The 23,276-nt window shown below is 40.3% G+C and overlaps 1 protein-coding gene across 1 annotated transcript in view; it reads right to left on the minus strand.

The window, feature by feature from the left end:
• Positions 1-4,718: 4,718 nt before the first annotated feature.
• C5 (complement component 5) overlaps positions 4,719-23,276 on the minus strand; it is an 84,499-nt gene continuing 65,941 nt past the window's right edge. Inside the window, exons 31-41 of the mRNA XM_006773992.2 lie at positions 21,217-21,279; positions 19,305-19,386; positions 18,279-18,330; positions 14,573-14,675; positions 13,418-13,492; positions 13,196-13,301; positions 11,754-11,837; positions 10,149-10,238; positions 7,448-7,531; positions 5,817-5,955; positions 4,719-5,251 (exon numbers count right to left, since the gene is read on the minus strand). Coding sequence (XP_006774055.1) covers positions 5,113-5,251; positions 5,817-5,955; positions 7,448-7,531; positions 10,149-10,238; positions 11,754-11,837; positions 13,196-13,301; positions 13,418-13,492; positions 14,573-14,675; positions 18,279-18,330; positions 19,305-19,386; positions 21,217-21,279 — 1,017 coding nt within the window. The 3' untranslated portion in view covers positions 4,719-5,112. The remainder of the gene's footprint in view (positions 5,252-5,816; positions 5,956-7,447; positions 7,532-10,148; positions 10,239-11,753; positions 11,838-13,195; positions 13,302-13,417; positions 13,493-14,572; positions 14,676-18,278; positions 18,331-19,304; positions 19,387-21,216; positions 21,280-23,276) is intronic.

Below are 23,276 nucleotides of genomic sequence, written 5' to 3' on the forward strand. Positions count from 1 at the left end.
GTTTCTATCACAGACACACACATGCCAAACCAAGGGGCCATTTTAATTTTCACACTCAGCATTAATTAAGGAACAGGCTATAGCTTTGCCTTTTGCCTTTAGAAGTGATAGGAGATGGCAAGGGGAGGAAAAACAGGAAACCTTCTTTCTGCTTTCTCCTCCTACTCAGGGCATATCTCCTTTCTCATTCTCTGCTCAGAGAATTAGAGTTTAGTCTTGGCTCTAATTTACTAAAGACTCTCTATTTGGAAAAAAATTAAGTCAAACAATTCTTTCCTCAGCTCCAATTTCTCTTGCCTAGCATCAACTCCTCTTCCATCAACCCCCGACAACACCAACTGAAAACACACACAAACACACCCCAAAACTCCAGCCAAACAAAAAACCCTCTTTCTGGACAGTTAGGATTTCTCTCATCTCATCTGTAAGAAATGTTAGGCCTGGACCCCACCTTTGGTTCTGTTCTCTGCTTGCCCGTTTGGCCCAGTTGGTGGGGGAGACACCAGGCACCAATATGAGGGGAAGGGAGCCTGCCACTCTGGTTCCAGCCCTGATTTCCCTGTGGGATCCTTGGAGCGTCCCTGCTTCTTCTGAGCCTGTCTCCTCATCAGTGAAATAGGGGGAGGTTGATTAGATGACCTATCACTAGGGGATCTTTAAATGTCAATATTGTGATTCTACATAGGAGGTTCACACAGGAAAAAATGTCAACTCTACTTTGAGGGGATGTAAGGTCACCTGTCAATTGAGTTCTACAAATTGTGTTGTATCAATGTAGAACATGACTTGACACAATTTGCAAATCTATTTATCTCTAGTGCTGCCTCCCTTCATTTTTCTACACTAACACCAGTGTTCCCACTGCCTTAGTACCCTGTACCTGAGCCCTCACCTGCCTCACTCTGACTCGCCTGCTGTCCTAGCATGGAGACAGCTTAGAGAGCATGCATGCAACACACTTATTGGGTAGGGGGATGCTGAAGCCCAGGGAGGCAGAGTCTTTGCTAAGATTAGACAATGACAATTACTACCCTTCCAGTATGTGAGAAGACCCTCCAGCTCAGAGGCTAGGAGCATGGGCCCCAGAACCCCAAAGATGCCCTACCTCTTGTGAAAGCTTGCAACTTAGCCCTCTGGAGCCTCAGCTGCTTCCTTCCTACAAGTAAGGATGGTGACCATCACTCATCCTTTACATGCATGATCTATATGGTCTCTTCGAGCTGAAGGGACATGGGACACTATCGAGGCCAACCTCCCACCTTGAATGGCTCCTGCAACATTTCTGGAAGGAGGTAGTGATAGGGCCTATTCTATCTTTGAATGGTTCTGGCCGTAAGATACTGCTTCTTTGCAAGGAGCGAAAACTGATTTCTCTGTAACCTCTACTCATTTGCATGGTGGAAAGAACACTGGACTGTTAGAGGCCTTGGGCTAGTGTCCTAGCCCTTCCACCTAACACTCCTCTGGGTCACAGTTTTCTGAGGTGAAAATGAAGGAATTGGATGAGATGAGCTCTAGATTCTTCATGGTTTGGACATTTGAGGATTATATAACTCACGAATGTGGACACAATACAGACTTAATCTGATTATAATGATGGAAACAGTGAAGGAGTGGACTCTGTGTTCCAAGAAACAGATCCACTTCTGCCAACATGTCTGTCAGGGCAGGTACCCTGCCAGCTGAGAAGAATCCAGAAGGTTCTTAGAAATGGAGTTCTCATCTTGTCTTAAAACAAAATCCCCCCCCCCTTTCTCCATTTCCCTCTTTCCTCCACTCTCTCCCCTTAATTTTTTCCTTTCTTCCTCCTCACTTTCTTCCATCCCTTCTTTCTGATTCAGAAGCCTGAAGGAATATTTTGATCTCCTAGTCAAAGTTAAAGATCATGTCCCTGGCAACAGGTTTCTCACATCACATTACATAAGCAGAATCAATCTGTTTTCAGGTAAAAGCCCCTGGAAAAAGGATCCTGGGTTGCTCTGTGTCTCTGAGAAGCTCCCAGATTTGGCTGCTGAATGCCCAGTTTCTGAGGCAGGGGTTTTCAGTCATGAGGTCATGTGTGGACTTTCATAGTGGCTTCTGAAACAGTATGCGAGCGTGTGCATTGTGGCCATAAGAAAGTGCTTCACAAGGAACAAAAATCCATTTCTCTGTAACCTCCACTCATTTGCGTGGTGGGAAGAACACTGGGTTGCCAGGTGTGTGGAAGGGAAGAGGAGCCTTTGACAGCTGGGAACTAGACTGGGAGTTGGGCCTTGGTATCCCTAGGAGCTGGCCTGGCCCTCAGAGCCAGGCTGTGGTGTTCTCTCCGTCTGATGTGACCAGACAAAAGCTGAGTTTCCTGAACTTCAATCATGTGCATGCCAACCTCATGTTTTTTGCCCTAAGAACAACCTATACTTTTATTTACTTAAAACTTTTCCTTAAATATTTATTTTTTTGAGAAATAAATTTATTTTAAAAGAAAATTGTGTATCTTGGCTTTTATGTGCTACTTGTTTTTTCTAATACAGATAGATGCTCCTCCACTTACGATGAGGTTATGTCTTGATAAACCCATCACAAGTTGAAAATATCGTAAGTAAAAATTGCATTTAATATACCTAACTTAACAAATATTATGGCTTACTTAGTCTAGCCTATCTTAATCATAGTTAAATCACAAAATCCAAGACACTTTGGCAACACAATGCACTGTATAGCATCGGTTATTTATCTGTGTGATCACGTGGCTGATGGAGCTGCGGCTTGCTGCTGTTGTCCAGTATCATGAGTTAGTATTATGCTATATATCATTAACCTGAGAAAGATCAACATTCGAAGTATGGTTTCTACTGAATGAGTATCACTTTTCACCATTGTAAAGCTGAAGAATCCTAAGTCAAACCATCACAAGTTGGGAACCATCTATATCTATTAAAATAAATATATAACTATTAAAATGAAGTGTTCATCTGTACCACCTAAATCCTCATTACCAGCAGAAACCTGCCTTATGCTTTTCTCCATAACCACAAAGACCCTCCTGTCTCTGCTTACACAGATCTCGCCCATTTTTCTCTAGGAAGCTCCCAGCAGCTCCTGCAGCTCACTTAATCACTCATTTCTCTGAGCTCCTTTCATATTCACAGAAAGAAATCAATACCCAAGATTTGGATGCTTACATGCTACATAGTTTTGTTTTCTGTTTCACAACATAAGATTGTAAAATATCTTCTTACAGCTATAGGTAAAAGAGATACTAGTGTTCCACTCCCTCGTTCTGAGGCCCACACTCAGTGGGGTATCCACAGGGTCCCTATAACGTTTCCAGCATTGTGCCAGGCACAGGAAATAGTGGTGAATAGAATGGACCCACATGGAGCTTACAGTGGAGCCAGAAGCTGCGCACTAAACAATAGTCATGATTAAGGAAGTTATTGCAAGTGCCTTGGAAGAGAAGTGCAGGGCCCCAGCTTGTTTGGAGGGACACAAAAGCCTCACTAAGGAAGTATGTTTCAATGCATAGGAATTAGCTGAAGAGGAGCTGGCAGATTTTTAAGTGGTGCCAGGCTAACTCACAAAGGTCTGCTTTGATGTTTAAAAGCTCAGCTGTATTGTGGGTGAATTAGGCCACTGTGGCCCACTCTATTGGCCACAGTGCTCAGGGAGAAGGCAACCCAACAGTTCAGAAACTCTGGTGCTCCTGGAGCACTGCAGGGTCCCCTCCACCCTCCATCAGAAAGATGGTGACACTTCAGGCCTGCTTTGGAGGGCTCTCATCCCTCGCTGGCAGAGAGTTTAGGCATATTGGACACATTGGTTGTTTTTGCCAAGGGAGTGTCTACAATCTGAGCTTTGACATTAACAAAAATAAATCCTTAGTTCCTGGAAGTGGAAAATCTTAGTGTTACAAGGCACACTGCAGGGTTGGTAAAATAAAAAGAAAAAAGCAGATTTTTCAAAAAGGCAATGCATTTTAGTCACAGTTACTGTTACACCCAGAGTTTATCTTCACACTTCCTTGGCAATATTTCAATGGGGCTGGTTAAACTATACACATCTGAGAAACTCCAACTGCATCCTGTCTTAGTCTTAGAAAGTGAAACCTGACAAGCAATGTGGCGGGTACAGTGATGCAGAAGAGGGGTGTGCTTACACTGAGAGAGCCTTGAGATGTGGTCACTGACTCTGCCCCTTAATAAGCTGGGAAAATTGCTTCATCTTTCTGGGCTTCCATGTCCTCACCTGTAAAATGGGATAATAATAATTCTTATACCTTGTGAGATGCTTGAGCCATTAAATGGGAATATGTGTGAGAGCTTTAATGTGCTACAAAATGTCACTTAAATGAACATCCTGTTATAATTCCTCTGTTATAAAGCCAAACGAAGGCTTAGACATCTAGTTGGGGGCACAACAAAGGCCTCCTGGTTCCTGATTTCACCAGGTTGCTGCACTGGGGCCTATCTTCCAGGAGAACAATTATTAGCAAGGGTGAGTTCCTGGGGAAATGAATATGTGCTGGGAGGGAAGGGAAGAAACTAGAGGTCCTGAAAGAGGGAAAGGAGAGGGCAACAGAAGGGGAAGGGCAAAGGCAAACTCTCCTACCTCCTCAGTTTGCTGAGGGCTTCAAGGTTAGGCCTTCTTGATTCTCTACTGCTCCCTTCTCCACCTCTCAATTTGCCTGTCTTTGTGTGGGTGAAGCATAAAATAACATGCTTTTCCGCTTTTTTGCACATTTTGAAAGCAAAGTTAGGCTTTAATGATCAGTTTTCTCTTCCTTGGTATTTTCTTTTAAGCGAGGGCGTGTTTTTCTAAGATACCACATTTCAATGGGCTATTCTTTTGTCCCCAGTAAACATTCCTGAGTGGTACGTTTTAGGAGACGTTCCAATTTATTGCTTCTGGTGTCCAATAACCTTGGAATGAGTACCTGTCTCCATGCCCCCAAGGCCATGTTATTTCAGAATGTTACAGCTCTTAAAACCGTTCTCTAATAAAAGCAAGTGCCACTAATTCTAAGTAAAGTGAGCTTTCCAAATAAGACCAGCTGTGAACGTTTAAAAAAAGAAAAGGAAGAAACTTCAACAACAGGAATTCATAGTGAAAACTGTACACCGATGACTTTTTTCAGGGATTTTCGCAGCCATTTAAAAAGATGTCTTCAGCAAACATATCTAAATTGGCTAAAAATGTTTGGCATGATGGACACCTTGTGTTTGTAGGCCAATATTCAATCCAGGTGGAGGAATCTAAAGGGTAGATGTACCTGCCAAGAAAAAATAAAACGAAGCGTTTGTGATGATGGCCACAGATAGAGGAGAGCCAAATTTGATTGAGTTCAGGCTGTTCAGGTCCCGGGGGGTCAGGCTGTCAGCCAAACTCTTCTGGACTCGCCTCCCAGTGGGAAGATCCACAGGCCCCTGCTGGTCATGAAGCTGCTTGGAGCTCTCACAGTTAAAGGCAGAAACGACATCTGTTTCAATGTCTATTTTTTTTTAAATGATAATAAAAAGTGTATGTAAGCACTTTTCTCTTTACAAACAGAATAGCCTGAGAACTTATTGAGTGAGCAGATGTGGTATAGGGGGTTTGGATAAGCACCCTCAGATTCATCTTCAGACCCAGGCACACGGGTTTATCTGTCAGCGAGTCCTCAGTTACCCTAATGGTTTTAAATATTTCTTTGTTTCAAACTCACGTTATTTCACTTTTGCTCCTAATGGTTTGTTTGATTAACAGCAGGGCACATAAGAAACGTATAGTGTATTTAAGGATAAATTATACTCAATTTTGGAGGGAAGATCAGAGACTCCAAAATATTGGTGACTTACTTGATACTGAAATTGTGTTTTATCTGGAGAGCTTCTTTACCCATAATTAAATACTGCCTTCCTTTTTGCAGGTTAGCATTAACACAGGTGGCCTTTTTAATAAAGGTGATTTCAGAGTCTTTCTCAGCAGCAGCTTCACCTGAGAGGCATAGAAGAAAGTTATCACATTCCTATGATGGTGTCACAATTATCTCTCTCTTAAGCATTCCAGTCCCTCGAGGCTATTGATTAGTGCGTGTAAATTTATATCGGGATACTAATGGCTACTGGGGAGCAACAATGTCCATACAGTTAAGGCTTCAGACTCAGGTGTCCAGGTTATACCCCACTCTGCCACCTCCTGACTGTGTGGCCTGGGACAAACGATTTTTGCTCTTTGTGTAAGGGCTCAGTCCCCTCATCTGATGAACGGGCATGACAATAAAACCTACCGTGTAGAACTGTTGTGAGATTAAATGGGTTGATATATGAAAAGTGCTTAGAAATACATATACAGTAAGCACTAGATATTTGCTTATCATTACTCTTGCAGAACCAGGACTTAAAAGAACCTCTCTCTAATTAAACATTATTAATCTCCATAGCTGTATAGCAAAATTAAAAAGTAGTTGGTAGCTGGCAATGGGAAACTTTGTTAAAAAGTGCGAGACATGTAAAAGGCTTGGAACACTTTAAATATCTATCTTCCCCTTACTCCCATTATACTTGAACTTCTACCATGATATTTCGCCCCACATGTCTGTCTCCTCAGCTTGGATGGGAGAGACTGGGTCTAATTCACTGTTATATATTCAGGACTGATTTCCAGTTAGCTGACAAACTCTGGCAGAATCATCCTAATCAGTAAATCCTGAAAGACTTCTGAATATACTGATAAATAGTATACAATAGTAACTGTGTAAACAATCAACTTTAATTAGTAATACAAATTCTAATATACACACATTAGTTCAAGCTAATTTTCCTGGGCTTTTCCAGTGACTTCCTGTTGTAGCAACATGTAAACAATATTCTCAGTACTAACTGCCAGTTCAGTCCCTGTCATGGTTAGCAGAGTGGCTGTGTGGTGCCTTACCATTATTTTAAAAAGCCTTTTGTTATGGAAAATTTCAAGCTTATTCAGGTGAAGAGAGAATAATTAATTAACCTCAGCGTCAACAATCACTAATCTGTTTATCATTTATATCCTCACCTACTCTAAGCATCCTGTGTTTTAGGAGAAACACCAATTTATTATCCTTGAACCACATAGTTGCCCTTGATTCTAAATAGTTTGTTTTTATTTTGGTTTATTATTAGTGTGCAATTCTTGTGTAAGTTATTAAGTGTGTGCTGTTTTGATACTTTTATAAATTTAAAATTTACACATATTAAAAATGAATCCGGAGTGAAGAGATAACAAAGTATGCAAAATTTTCTTACACCAAGACAGTTTTCAAAAATAATTATTTATTTTAGTTGCCCATTTCGTTTCTTTAAAAAAATGTGTCTCCTTAAATAGAATATAAGCTTCATAAGGACAGTAACTCTGGCTTTGTTATACAGGTCGTATTCTCTGTGTCTTATAAAATGTCTGGCACATAGTAAGTACTAAATCTTTGTTGAATGGAAAAATGAATGAGTATTCTCACCAGCTTTGTAGACATCCAGGAGGGTTGCACTATACTTGACAAAAGCATTTTCTTCAGTGCGGGATGTGATACTAACTTTATAAGCTGGTAAAAAAAGAAAACAACAACAGTTCATGCTAAATACCACGAATGCCATGTCCAGTAGAGACCAGAGTTTGTCAAACAAATGAGAAATGAAGCATGGCCAGCTCTCTACCCTGAGGTAGATCTTATTTTTTCCAAGAAGCCTTCTCAAAGGCTTGGAAGTCTGATTCTACTGATTATTACTCTAATGATTCATTCTACATAGAATCATTAGCGCTGGGCACTGTTATAGAACAGGCTGACTAGGATAAGAACAATAGTAAATTAAAGAAGCACACAAAACAAACAAAATGAGACTTTGTTAGAAATAAAGTTCAGATTCGGATCCTGTAAGATTAGTGGAGTCATGCTCATGGACCCTGTGAAGAGCCCCTTCCTTCTCTGCACAAGCACGGAGGGGACCCTTTAGTTATCATTCAGGCCAGCCTTGGGAGCCTCCTTGCTCTCTTGCTTCCACTGGCTTTGCTTTTTGGTTTTTGATAGGATTCTGTTTTCTGATTGTTCTTTGCTTGGATTGGCATCTCTCTGACATAAGCCACTCCCAGTGCTGTTTCTCTTCAGGCATCAGTGTTTAATCCATGGTGTGTTTGACTTCCATCTTGGAATGACCAGCTTGAAGGGGCCCATTCCTTCCATGTGGCCTGAGAAAGGATCCTTTAGTTTTTGCTCTTGATGTGGTTGAAAGTTTTGTCTATTTTTGAGATCCTAGCTAGCTAGCTAGATACCAGAAACCTATTTTAACACAGAGAATAAATGCAGCCTGGATTTAGTTTATTACTTTCAAGAAAAGACAAAATAGATGAATGAATGGACTCATTTTTTTGGGGAAAAAAGGCTGTGTAAATTAGTTACTTAAAATAAAAACTGTGCTGAATTTCAGATTCATAAATCTTTATGGTAGATATGAGCAATGTATTTTACTATTTTATTTTGTTTCTATCCTGTTATTCTGGTAAAAACTGATAATCTCCCAAAGAGCCAGCTAAGCTTTTTTTTTAAAAAAATGTATTTTATTGATTTTTTACAGAGAGGAAGGGAGAGGGATAGAGAGCTAGAAACATTGATGAGAGAGAAACACGGATCAGCTGCCTTCTGCACACCCCCCACTGGGGACGCACCCGCAACCAAGGTACATGCCCCCGACCGGAATCGAACCCGAGGCCCTCAGTCCGCAGGCCGACGCTCCATCCATTGAGCCAAACCGGTCAAGGCAGCTTTTTTTTGAAAGTAATAAACTAAATCAAGATTGAATTTATTCTCTGTGTTAAATAGGTTTCTGACATTTAAAAGTTTAATAGTTCTAAAATGGAAGAAATAATTTAATGAAATTTTTGTTTGCTAAAACAATATGGTATTTTCTTCAGGTCTCAATCTACTTTAAAAACTAATTTTAAAAACTACAGTGGGCGTTGGCTGAGTTGGGCCACTTTTTAGTTTTAGAAAAAAGAAAGAAGATGAATTAGAAAGAAAGACTATAACCACACAAAATTCATTCTGATGGTTGTATTTTCATTGAGAGAATTCAGTGTAATATAACGGCAATCATATTGGAGACCAGGATACCTCCTAGTTCTACTACTTAACTTCCTGTATAGCTTTGAGAAAATTATTTCATTTCCCTGAGCCTCAGTTTTTTTCACTAGTAAAATAAAGATAATATTCTGTTACCTCAAAGTTGATATGAAAAGTTCCTCAAGGAAAGATATGAGTTAGTGTACAATATCCAGAAATAAACATGAGAAAGTATGGATAAAAAATAAAGGAGCTAATTCCATGAGGAACTTGAGATAACACAAAACTGTACTTGGGCATTTATTTAATTTAGAGCTGAGCTCTGAAAAACCAAGAGATGCTTTTTTTTTTGAAATGGAGAGTCTCAAACATGAATTTAAATTCTATGATTTAAATTCTATATATATTAAAATTATTTAGTATTGATGTTTTACTATGTCTTTGAAGAGATTAAAAAAAAAGGCACCCAAACCCTAAAACCACTTTTGTCTCCACCTCTGCTCCATCAACTGGAAGAACAGAGTAAGTAGTGAAATCTTACATCTTTGTGATTTCTCAAAAATTCTCTTTGAGCCCTGGCTGGGTGGCTCAGCTGGTTGGAGGGTCATCCCATGCACCAAAGTACTGCAGGTTCGATTCCCAGCCAGGGCATATACTAGTACATATCTGGGTTGTGTGTTGGATCCCCAGTAAGGGTGCATATGGGAATCAACCAATCTGTTTCTCTCACACATCAATGTATCTCTCCTTCTTTCCCTTCCTCCCTCTCTTTCTAAAAATCAATAAAAAACATTTACTTTGGTGAAGACTGGAAAAAATTGTCTTTGAATATGTTTAAGTGCCTTTAATTCAATGAGATATATGGGGGTAAAATATCTTGGCTAGGTGTGCACGTCACTTCCATCATTGTTAATGAAAATTATGTTTCTTGCTGAAGGATAAATAACTTTGCGTGTTAATGCTAAAAACTGCTGGCATTTTTCTTCAAAGAAATACATGTACTGTTGTATCCATATAATCACTACATAAAGTTATTGATCTTCCTGATTTTGTATTCATAAAATGTCATGTTCAATGGAACTATATATTAAACTTTTGAACTTACCATATGCAATCTCTGGTTTACATGCTGTTTCTTTTCTAGTATCTGCAGAGATTGTCAAATCCAATTCTGGCTGCATTTGTCCACAGTCAGCTAGATTTTGTGAAAAATGGTAAAAGATTAATGCAAGGAAGCAGACACTCTCCATGGGAGTAAACACAGTGCCCATGAGCCCTGAGACAATCAAATATAATCTTATATATACCAGATTCCTAAGACCTGTCTATTTTCTCCTCTTCCATAAAATGAAACATTATATAAAGCAAAAACAAAATAAATAAAAACAAAATTTTGAACATGAGACTTATTCTTAAAATGAATAGTCACTTCACATTCAGCTTTTCAGAAATGTAGATGCTTCCACTGAAGAATGGAGGAAATTTTCCCATTTTAAGTATAATAAAAAATCCCTTGAAGGAACAAAATGATAACGTCACTGATTTACAGATATAAAATGATGCAACAAGTACCCAAGAAATATGTACCAGAGGCCTGGTGCACTGATTCGTGCATGGGTGGGGTCCCTCAGCCTGGCCTGCGCCCTCTTGCAATCCGGGACCCCTTGGGGGATGTTGGACTGCCAGGGAGGAGCCCGAGCTGGGGCAGGGCGTAGCTCCGCTGCTGCTCATTATGGCTCCCTGCTGTGTCTGCCACTGCCTCTGCTGCTTGGTAGAGCTACCATGGAGGCGAGAGAGGTTTCTGTCACCACAGCTGTGCTCGCCAGCCATGAGCCTGACTTCTGGCTGAGTGGTGCTCCCACTGTGGGAGCACACTGACCACCAAGGGGTAGCTCCTTCATTGAGTGTCTTCCCCTGGTGGTCAGTGAGTGTCATAGCGACCGGTCGACTGGTCGTTCCAGTCATTCAGTCATAATGGTCACTTAGGCTTTTATATATAGAGATTAAAGATTTGGAAAAACAGCCGAAACCGGTTTGGCTCAGTGGATAGAGCGTCGGCCTGCGGACTGAAAGGTCCCAGCTTCGATTCCGGTCAAGGGCATGTACCTGGGTTGCGGGCACATCCCCAGTAGGAGATGTGCAGGAGGCAGCTGATCGATGTTTCTCTCTCATCGATGTTTCTAACTCTCTATATCTCTCCCTTCCTCTCTGTAAAAAATCAATAAAATATATTAAAAAAAAAGATTTGGAAAAACAAAATAAAACCAAACCAATGCCAACCCTCATGGAGTCAGTTGATTATTTGTGAGTTCTGGGTCTTTTTCTTGGCCAAGAAGGGTGTCTTGGATTTATAAAAGATTGAAGGGAGAATTCATTGACTGGGGAGGAATAAGGGAAAGAAAGGGGAGCCTCTATTCTGTTAGGTTGTGGACCTATTACATGAGAAAGACCAGGTGAAAAGTAGGAATTTCACATCCTGTTATCCCTCTAATAGTGAACAACTATCTGTACTGTAGAAAACATCAGGTTGTTCAGAAGTTGTTGAGAAGTAGCTTTATAGTGCTCAAGGGATCAGCTTTCAATGACCAGAGATTGCATTTTTATTTCTGATATACCACAGTTTGTCAGATAGCTTCTCCCAGAATAGGACCAGATTATGAGTGGCTGCTTTAAGCACGCATGCATCCTAAACATGTTAAATGACATTTACCTTCTACACATTTGCACGTTGCTCCTTCACAGACTTTCTGAAGTTGGCTATTGGCGGTACTATAAAATATGGTGCACTTTTTATCTGTGGCAATGAAAGCATGGTTAGGAGAAGGGGGCTTGGTCAGTGTACAACACATTTACCACCCTGTGAATCTTGCCCGTGGTGTCTTGGAGATCACGAATTCCAAACCCTTCTTTGGTAGGTAAGGCTCATGGTGGCTAAATTTTGAATTGCTTATCCTAGCATGGCCCCTCAAAATGATCCTCCCTTTTGTGCTTGAAATTTTACTGTTCAATATTCATTTCTTAGAATGAAAATATTTGGTGCTTCTATGAATGAAAGAAAATATACTATGTTACATGAGAGTCTATTGAAAGAATTGTAATTGTCTAGGCTGGAGAAGAAAACAAGTGTGTGTGTGTGTGTGTGTGTGTGTGCGCGCGCGCGTGTGTGTGTGTGTGTGTGTGTGTGTGTGTGTGTGTGTGTTATTTCTGAAGGGGAGGTGGGGTTAAGAATGCTCTATGTGATTTCAATAGTTAAAACTAGAATGAATAGTCAGAGTTTGGTTCACTCTAAAATTTTTCTACGAAGTACAACTGTCCAAAGTGGAGTCATCTGTCCTGTGAATCAGAGAGCTCTCCAATCACGTAGTATTTTCAGAAGTGGCCAAATGTGGGCCAGTCATTCAACATTTATCAATACACATTATGTACCTGACACTGTGTTAGATACTAAGGACACAACAGATGAAAACATTCCATCTGGGCTGGTGAGAAAGATATGCATACAGATAACTACAATGCAATGTGAATGTGGAAACTACTCTAATAGAGTTCTCTGCAAAATATGATGAGAATATAGTTGGAGTAGAAGTTGATTCTGAGAGAATTTTAAAAGTTGTAGACTAAATGGACTTCTCTAAAAATGAGAGGTTCATGAAAATGAGGCAAATAATTTAAAGGCTGGAAATAATCTGCCCTGGCTGAAGTTCTCAGTGGTGAGAGAGTGTTGCCCCACGCACCGAAGGGTTCCAGGTTCAATTCCTGGTCAAGGGCGTGGGTTGCTGGTTTGATCCTCCCTCCCTCCCTCCCTCCCGTCCCTCTCTTTCTCCCACCCTCCTATCTTCCTTCCCTTCCATTCTCTCTGAAAATCAATGGAAAAATTATCCTCGTATAAGGATTAACAAACAAAAAGAAAAAAAAAAGAACTGGGAGCAAACTAATCCAGTTATTTTTTAAAACAAAGAAATGAAGGGCCAGAGAGGGGAAATGATTTGCTCAAAGTCATGCTGTAGTTTGTATGTGTAAGTTGGGACTTTTGTGAAGAGTAAGTCCTCGAGAGGCAATATATAACATTTGCAGGCCTCTAGTGGATTTCTAATGGTTCTGTAATGAATACAAAGTAGTCCTCTGGAGAAATTTCAGAGTAGAGTTGGTTACCTGGTCTGTGGTATTCATACACTGTGAAAGTAGCAGGATTCAGAAACCCAACTTGAAAAAGTTCAACTATCCGAAATCGAACGCAAACAAACTCATTGGAAGGAATCTGTTTGGCAAATTCAAGGTTTAATGAAATTATGAGAGAGAAGAAACTGATAATATTTTAGCTTGTACATTTTGAATAGTAATAGTAAATAAAGAATGATGGGAGGTGGAACTTACCGAATCCAGTTGCAGAATAACATGCCCATCTTTGATTTGGTAGTCAGTTAATACTTGATCCACCCCTTCTACAAGCTAAGGGAGGAAAGAGAAAAGCTTGAATTTAATTTTATGATCTTTTTGTTTAAATGCATTCACCCGGTAATGAGATGTTAAATAATGGTGACATAAACCACTATTAAAAAAAGTGGGGCTCCTCTCTTGAAAAAGTTGGAACATGCTATCACATGCACTCACAGTTTTTGTGCCATGGAAATATATGTCCTCACTTTGTTAGCATAGATAGCGAGTTAGTTAGAAAAGGGAGCAAATGAAATCAGACATTAAGCCTGATTCACTAGGGAGTTGAATTGGACATTAAGCCTGATTCCCTCTGAAGCAGGAAGGTAGCCCGGATTACTGAGGGAGGGATAAATAAGGCAGGGCACTAGGCGTATATGCAGTAGAAGCCAAGATGGCGAAGGGAAAGGAAAGTTCATGCACAGTAGAAACCAGATGACTGCAGAACTTTGGAGCACTTGCAGTAGGAGCCAAATGAACTACAAAGGGGTGGAGTCTAGCTTGGGAAAATCTGGAGAAAGAATCAGATTGGATAAGGGCATGGAATGCCAGAAGATCCAGGAAAGGAATTGGTTAGGAGGAGGGACCAACCCAAGCCTGGGAAAACCCAGGAAGTAGACTGGAGAGATGAAAGCAGGCCTGCTCCTTTTGAAAACCAAGGAAATATATGGAAGATTATCAAGGCTCTTGGAGCAGTTGTTGTTAGAGCCTGCCCACCCTCTACATCAAGCATGTCTAACTAGTGGCCCGTGAGCAGCATGCCTTGTTTATTTGGCCCGTGTTAGCCTTTGAGTTTGACATGCTTGCTCTATATCCATAAGGGCTTTGTTGTATCCCTTCACTCCAATAAATCTTGCCACTATTAAATTTCTCCCACACGTGTGCCTTTGAAATTCTTTTCTCACTGCACTGCAAGAACCCATTTACACCAGCAATAACTTCAATGAAAAATAAAAATTTAGGTAGGTTGTTGGTTTGGAAAGAATATTCTGGGTGATTCTTTGAAAGTGACATATTTGAGTTAGAAGAAATATCTTTTTAAAATAATGCAGTAAAGAAAACCAAGAATTCATAACAATATACAAAAAGATTTACAGCTCTTAAGTCTTCTGTGTTTGCATTGACTCCAGTAGGCAAAGAGATATCCATCACTGCATGGGAGGACCCGGATGATGATTCTTCTTTACTGTGTTTGTAGCTAAAATAGAGATTATAAAATGGAGTAAATAAATAGATAAGATTCTTTAAGAAAAGGCTATGTTCCTTGATAGGCTTTCATTTTCAAAGTTGGATCTCCACCACAACATATGCATGTCAGTCTCTGAATTTTTAGTTTCAAGAGGCCTTTTAATCATCTCTAGCAGTGGTTCTCAACCTTCCTAATGCCGCGACCCTTTAATACAGTTCCTCATGTTGTGGTGACCCTAATTTCATTGTTACAAATTGAACATAATTAAAGCATAGTGATTGATCACAAAAACAATATATAATGATGTATGTGTTTTCCGATGGTCTTAGGTGACCCCTGTGAAAGGGTCGTTCGACCCCCAAACCGCTGATCTATAGTGACTCTTTACTCACTTCACTAATAATCTCAATAGAGCTGGTAGAATTCATAAAAACCATTCAGTCCAAGCTCTTAACTACTTGAGGAAACTGAGGGTGAGAGTAAGGCACCTGATTGAAGGTCAGTTATATTACTGGTTCACCTCAGAGCTGCATTTTAGTTCTTTATTCAACAGAGCATATTCTAAGAAGAAAATTAGTTATATATTGTAAAAAGACTCAATAAGCATGGTTAGGAAAATACTGGAAGGAAATATACTAAAATATTAGCAGCTATTTTTTCTGCATTGTGAGATTACAAGTGATTACTTCTTTTCCATGCTTTTCTCTATTTTCTAAACTTTCCACAAAAGGCAATTTATTTTTTAAAAAATGTATGGTTTTTTCTTCCCCCATCACTATTTATCCCGTCTATGCCCTTTTCCACCTCGACCCACTTCCCTCCCACTTCTGCAATCACCACACTGTTGTCCATGTCCATGAGTTCTCTTTTTTATTTATTTATTTATTTTTTGCTCAATCTCCCCACCAGAGCTGTCTGCCCACTCTCTATGAGTCTATCTCTATTTGGCGTGGTAGTTCAGTTTGTTCATGAAATTCCACATATGAGTGAAATCATATGGTACTTGTCTTTCTCTGACTGGCTTATTTCACTTAGCATAATGTTCTCCAGGTCCATCCATGATGTTGCAAAGGGTAAAAGTGTTGGTAAGTATGTGGAGAAAATGGAACCCTGTGTGCTGTTGTTGGGAATGCAGATTGGTGCAGCCACTGTAGAAGCATTATGGAGTTATCTCAAAAAACTAAAAATGGAACTGACTTATATCCCAGCAATTCCACTTTTGGGAATTTATCCACGAAACATGAAACACTAATTCAAAAGAATATGTATACTTCTATGTTTTTTTGCAGTGGTATTTACAGTAGCCAAGATGTGGAAGCAGCCCAAGTGTTCATCAATAGATGAGTGGATAAAAAGCTGTGGTATACCCCCTATGTTCATAGCAGCACAATTCACCCTACCTAAGATCTGGAAACAGCCGTAGTGCCCATCAGTAGATGAATGGATTAGAAAACTATGGTACATCTACACGATGGAATACTATGCTGCTCTAAGAAGGAGGGCGGGAGGAAAAAATGGACACATATGTAATACCCTTTGTAATAAAAAATTAAAAAAAAAGCTGTGGTACATTTACACAATGGAATACTATTCTGCCATAAAAAATGTTTTAAGGACTATCCTTTGTCTAGGAATTGTGCGTGTGGAACATCTAAGGAGTAAAGCAAAGGGAATAAAATGGAAGATTTGCTGTTTTGTGGGAATTTTTTTTCTGGTAAGAGAGAAAAGAACACTGAAATGGGGATTCAGGAAACTTGGGTTTTTATATCAGTTCTGCTGAGAGTTTTCCACAACCATCTTCCCATTTTAGAGCTCATTTTCTTATTTCTAAAATTAACTATGAAGAAGTATAAACCTGTTTTTTAAATTTATCTTTAAAATTCCAAAGTTGTTTTTTTTTAAAATATATTTTATTGATTTTTTACAGAGAGAAAGGGAGATAGAGAGTTAGAATCATCGATGAGAGAGAAACATCGATCAGCTACCTCTTGCACATCTCCCACTGGGGATGTGCCCGCAACCCAGGTACATGCCCTTTGACCGGAATCGAACCTGGGACCCTTCAGTCCGCAGGCCGATGCTCTATCCTCTGAGCCAAACTGGTTTTGGCAAAAATTCCAAAGTTTTAAGCAGAGTTAGAAGATTAAAAATGGAGCAAGCTGGTGGGTCTGAGACTGGGGACAAGGGCATAGTGAGTGTGGTTCTGCAAAGATTGAGTTCTAGGTTCTAGCTTCACTTCAAGGTGCTTCAGAGGTAGCTGGACATTCAAGAGGCTTGGGCCCTGACCAGGTGGCTCAATTGGTTGGAGCATTGTCCCATACACCAAAAAGGTTGTGGGGTTGTTTCCTGGGCAGGGCACCAACCTAGGTTGTAGGTTCCATCCCTGGTCATGGCACACAGAAGAGGCAATAATCAATGTCTCTCTCTCTCTCTCTCTCTCTCTCTCTCTCTCTTTCTCTCTCATATCAATAAACATATCCTCAGGTGAGGGGTGGGGAGAAGAGTAGAGGTTGGAAGAACAGTCAGGATTAAAGGCAAAAACCGGGAAACGAGCTTTATAAGAGGGAAAATGAATTGTTCTCACCTAAAGAAATAAGTATTAGTGAAATAGGAGGTATTATTTGAGTTAGTGAGTTGGCAGAGGATCTCTGGTCCCTAATCACACTTCACAGAGCATATATGAGGCAGACCCTATTTAAAGTTCTAGATGTATTATTTACCATAATAATTTAAAATATTGTAAGATTTCTGGTTTATAAAAATTTAACTCCATTCCTCACCAAGTTAACAATTTAAACAGAATATAAAGCAACTTGGGATGTAATATGACATCTGGACATATCCCTAATTGGATGGGCGAGTGTCACCAGAAGCAGAGAACTCTTGCTCACAGATGCAAATACTTTGTCAACAGGATGGAAAGGGGCCTCCTGAAAGGAAAGTTTCTATGAAAAGTTGCTGGAGCCTTGATGACTGATTACCATGGTGACGATTTCAACCACAGAACAGAAACCTTTCTTTCAAGAAGCCCTTTGCCTGCTGCCAAAGACAGCACACTTTCCCAAAGGCATTTTGTTCCAAGAGAAGGAGAGAAATAAAATCCCTTTTTTCTTTTCTTATGAATGCAACAGAGATCTTGTAAAAAGCTAAGTACATGAAAGAGGCCCTCTGAACACAGTAACTGTGTGCTGGCATTTTTTTTTTTTTTTAAATCAGGAGAGAGAATATTAGGAGGCAAAGAATTCTTCACATGATTCAGTACTACACAATTACTTATCCAATGTAACTTCAGCATCACAGAGCCAAAAGCATATCCCATCTGGCTTTTTTGAACATTCTGTCCCCAGTTTGAAAAAAATTAGTGTTTGAAAGACAAAAAAAAATTAGAGTGTTTGAATTAGAAAATGGCCAAAAACAGGAGGAAAAACTATGTATGAGCAAAAAATGAAACTGGTCTGTATAGTAAATAGCTATTTAAAAATACCTGTTATGTTCTACATTTGAACAAGTGAACAACTTTGCACCTTAAAATTTAAAAAGATGTAGAGCAATAATATAATGGTAAATGTGAGATCTTGAAGTCTACAGTTCCTTCTGTGGAGATGCACTCACCTGGCACATGCTACGAGGCGCTTGTATTCCGAGGTGTCTCTGAAGTTGGATGCTGGCACACACAACACACAAACAAGCAAACAAACAAAAAAGAGAATAAACTGTTTTTAACTGTTTTGAACTCGTCTAAACAGAATCATTAATGAGCAGGTCTCTGAACATACTTAAAAGTTACATGTGATGTGGAAGTTGGCACCTGTGGTGATTTTAATGAAAATTCATGGCTACTGACAATACCAAGAAGTCTTTAAATCATTAGAACAATATGTTGCTCTCAAATAACTTATAATTTAAGGAAGGAGTCATTTAAGGTAAATATGTATTGGTAACATGTTTGGGGGAGGTTGCAGGTAGAAAAAGCAGATGCCTGGATTCATGGGTAGTTGGAAGGTTTTGTGTAGGAAGAGGCCTCTGAGCCACACAGGAAAGCCCTCAGGACAGAGGAGTAGCACACACCCTAACCCTGGGGTCACGCTTAGAGGAGGACTGGACTCGCTTTTGGACTGAAAAGGGAGAACCAACCCACCAGACGAGGGATATGAAGGTCACACATAGAAAAAAGGGTACATTAATAAAAGGCCGTAAGTACTCGAGAGGCCAAATTGAAGGTGGAGGCAGAGAAATGTGTATTTGTCAGAACCCTTGGAATACAGAAAGGGTAAGGGGTGGAAATCCAACAGGACGATAGGGAAATTCAGGGTCCTAAAATGGAACACTGACACTAAAGTAACAGAAATTCAAATATCTGAAATTAGCATCCTTAAAGAGTAAATTAGTCAAAACAATTTCTTGATCAATAATGCATACTTTTAGCCTAGTTATTGTTACTTAATATCAGTTTCTAACTATTATTAAAGAGTTATTTCTATTATAATAAATGGCAGTAATGTTTACTCTGATGTCAATCTGCTAAAGAATTTGATGAGGAAATTTTTATTTTGGGACCAGTACATTTTCCCATTCAGGGAAGCTCTCAGACACTCTTTATGCTTAGGCAAAATTATAGTATAAATCATGCTGTTTTACCGTCCATGTCCTGGGCGTCAATTTTCAAATGAAAGCTGCAAAATTCCTCAGAGGTACCCATTTTGTGAACCACAGTTGCTACCTGCATTGAGACAAGTAAACAAGATTATATTTAAAGTGAGAAAGTGTAAAATGTATTCTGGTAGGACTGCTGTTGTAAATGGGATGCTTGAAGTATCATTTTCAAAATACAGTGCAAATGGGTATGATCAAGACCCATTTTCCCAGCAGCTGGACTTCTGGCAAACTCCACAACCTGAATCATAGCTGAGAAGTCCAAATTAAGCAAAAACTGCCAGGCAGAATCTTGGTCCAAATTCCATGCAGTTAAATCTGAGCAACTCACTCTTCCTAAGATGTTCATCTTTGGGCTTGTCCACTCCAATTTCACACATAACACTACAAGAAAGTGTGATTTTCTCCTTGCCCACATACCACCAAGGTAAACAAGAAATTATGGGTGTGTATGGATGGGCAGGGTTGCTGCCAGAAGTAGGTTTATTGAAGCAACTAGAAGTGATAGAAAGTGGACAATCCATCCCCTGTGCATGCAATCTGATAAACAGTCTTTGAAAGAATCAATGTGTCCTATATAATAAAAGGATAATATGCAAATTGACTGAACGGCAGAATGACTGGAATGCCTGTGGCCCCTCCCCCTGGCTGGCCCTTACCCTGAGCAGGTGCCCCCATTCTGATCAGGGGCGGGGCTGGCCGGCAAACTGCCCATGGCCCCTCGCCCTGGCCGGCCCCACCCCTGAGTGGGTGCCCACACCCTGATCGTGGACAGGGCCGGCTGGCAAACTGCCCGCGGCCTCTTGCCCCAGCCAGCCCTGCCCACAGCCCCTTGCCCTGGCCGGCCCATCCCCGATGACCGTCATCAGGGGCGGGCTGGCTGGACCCCACCAGTGCAAAAATTTGTGCACCATAGTGTGTGTATGTGTGTGTGTGTGTATTTATATATATATATAAAAGACAAGCGACCAGAAAGAACAGAACGACCAGAATGACCAATTGCTACAATGTGCACTGCGGCCAGCCAACCTCCTGCGGCCCCTCCCCCACATTGGCCCACTCTGATCGGGTCCCGATTGGGGGCAGGGCCGATGGAAAACCTCCCACAGCCCCTTCTCCAGGCCGGCCCAGCCCTGATCGGCCCTGGTCAGCCAGACCCCACCAGAGCACAAATTCGTCCACTGGGCCTCTAGTTAAAGATAAAAGTATAATTTAAATAATCAATAGAATGTTAATTTATGCTCAGAACACATATTTAATTTTATTGTAGTCATTTAGTGGCAAGTTTTCCTAAGCTGTTTACGAATGTCTATGTAGTCTATAGCTAAAATAAAAGAAAATTAAGCCCTTACATATATATATATATATCAATATATATATCAATCCCCAATGATACTGTATAAATAAGATGTGACTATGTTACTAATCATAGAAAACATGAATACATGTGTATGCATATACATATGTAAGCATAAGATTATATATGTACAATATACATATACATATGTAAACACAAAATTATACCTGCATAATATATAGGGTGGGGCAAAAAGGTTTATAGTTGTGAGTATGTGAAACAGTTTATTCTTGTATTATTACTTATTAATTGTTATATTATTTTCCATACAAGCAACTGTAAACCTACTTTTGCCCAACTTTGTACGTATAATTATATACAGACTATATACTTACAAGGTTTGAAAATAGCCATTTTCAAAAAGAAATTGTGAGGACAGCTACTAAGATATCTAAAAAGAATTAGATAAATGAATCCTACTTCAGTCATAGTTACCAGAGCACAGACTTTTTTTTAACTTTGTGGCAAAAAAAGTTATTTTATGTTACTTAATGCATGCACATAATTCCCAAATAAGTCAGTTCTGAATGAAATACTTACATGCACTGTAGCCAAGCCACTGCTATATCCACTACGGACAATGAGGTCATCATTGAGAGGCACCTAGAAAGGTGGATGGAGAAAGCATGCTTTCTTTTATTAAGAGGGAGAGAGGAGAGCAATGAAAATAGTGAGCCGACACCTGCCAGCTTCCTCTCTCAAAGTTCTTGTGAGATTAAATGGATAAGGCATTGAAGATCCTATGCACATAGTATAAAATCCTGGAATTTCCTTTCGCTTCCACATGTAAATAAGGTTTCTGAAATACCCTAAGTAAGCCAGCAACACCAACATGTCAGAAGTCACTTTGGTTACATTGTCATTTTTTTATGGTCTGGTAAAACTGGATCTTCACCTCCTTTGCCAACTAAATAAATTCCTTTCAGTGCCTAGCATCCTATGTGCCAAAGGAGATCCTTTTCATTAGCAAGAACAGGGAACCTCAACATAACTCTAAAGAAGGTGTAATCTATCTTTGTCCCTCCCACCTTCTGCTTTGCACACCTCTTTCACCTCCTAATGGTTTGCTTTCTCTACTTTCTCTGGTCTCTTTTAATAGAAACCTTGGCACCTCACCCAAACTCACTAGTAGCCCACCCAAGCCTGCCAAATCCTTAGGTGCTACTGCTCTTTTTCCCACTCTGCTAGGAGGAGACTTGAAGATATGAACTGAGTTAGTTCTCCTTCCAGAGAAAATCTATCATACGAATGAATGTTCTCGATCTGTGCAAAGCATGGGAGAGATCATTTTGAGCAAGAAGCCTGAAGAGTTGGTTCTTTGCTCACTCCAAGGCTGCATCCAGCCTGCCTTTCCCTTTACCTATCACCCTAGAGCAGTGGTCGGCAAACTCATTAGTCAACAAAGCCAAATATCAACAGTACAACGATTAAATTTCTTTTGAGAGCCAAATTTTTAAAACTTAAACTATATAGGTAGGTACATTGTTATTAACTTAATTAGGGTACTCCTAAGGCTTAGGAAGAGCCACACTTAAGGGGCCAAAGAGCCGCATGTGGCTCGCGCGAGCCGCAGTTTGCCGACCACAACCCTGGAGCAATAGGGATTCTGTGTGAATGAAAGGTTGTCAGGCCTTCCTCAAAATTTTAGTAAATGTAGGTAAATAGGCCAGCTTTCTTGTTCTCCTTAATGGGATATGGCAGCATTTACTGGAAAGCCAGTAAATCATGATACTGCAAGAGAGAAGGGTTCTATGGACAAATAAGTGACTAATAAGTTTGGCAAATGTACACTCCACTGTGCCCATAGCCCATTTTTTCCCCAGCATCACCACACTTGGTCACATACAGATTAAAGACAAGGGAATCCTGTACTAAAGAACTTATTTAACTTCATTTAAACTAGAGTACCCCACCAAACATTTTTTTCATATAACACATTTGAGGAAATGCTGGAGTAGAGAATTCCAAGCTAGATAAAAACAGCCCACGTTTCACACAAAGGCAGCATCATGCCCTTATTGGCATTACTCCTATAAGAGAAGAATAATTCCAGCTACCTCAGATGGTGGTCTACCATGCTCTTCAGGCCAAGAGCGCCTCATTAGAGCTCAGACCCTTGCTCAGAATGTGAATTTCTGGTGAACTCTAAATGTTCCCAGGGAAAGGTTACCAAACTGAGGGTCAAAACCACAAATGCCTGCAGCGGCCCAGGCACAAAGCAAGGATGGACATAAGTCAAATACATGCGTCACATGACTGGTGGGGACAGTAACAAATCAAAGAATTGTATGCCACTGCTACAGCACCCTATTGCTAGATCTTTGTCTTTTGCATAAGAATTTGAAAACCAGGTTGAAATCTCTGAATTTTAAATATTGGAATATATCTATGTCTACATCTACATCTATATCCACATCCATCTTTATATATATACTAGAGGCCCGGTGCACAAAAATTTGTGCACTCAGGGGGCAGGGGGGGTCCCTCAGCCCGGCCTGTGCCCTCTCGCAGTCTGGGACCCCTCGAGAGATAACGACCTGCTGGCTTAGGCCTGCTCCCGGGTGGCAGAGGGCAGGCCCAATCCCTAGGTGCAGCCCCTG

Source organism: Myotis davidii, unplaced genomic scaffold (genome assembly GCF_000327345.1).
Source record: "Myotis davidii unplaced genomic scaffold, ASM32734v1 scaffold964, whole genome shotgun sequence".
In the NCBI taxonomy this organism is placed as follows: Eukaryota; Metazoa; Chordata; class Mammalia; order Chiroptera; family Vespertilionidae; genus Myotis; species Myotis davidii.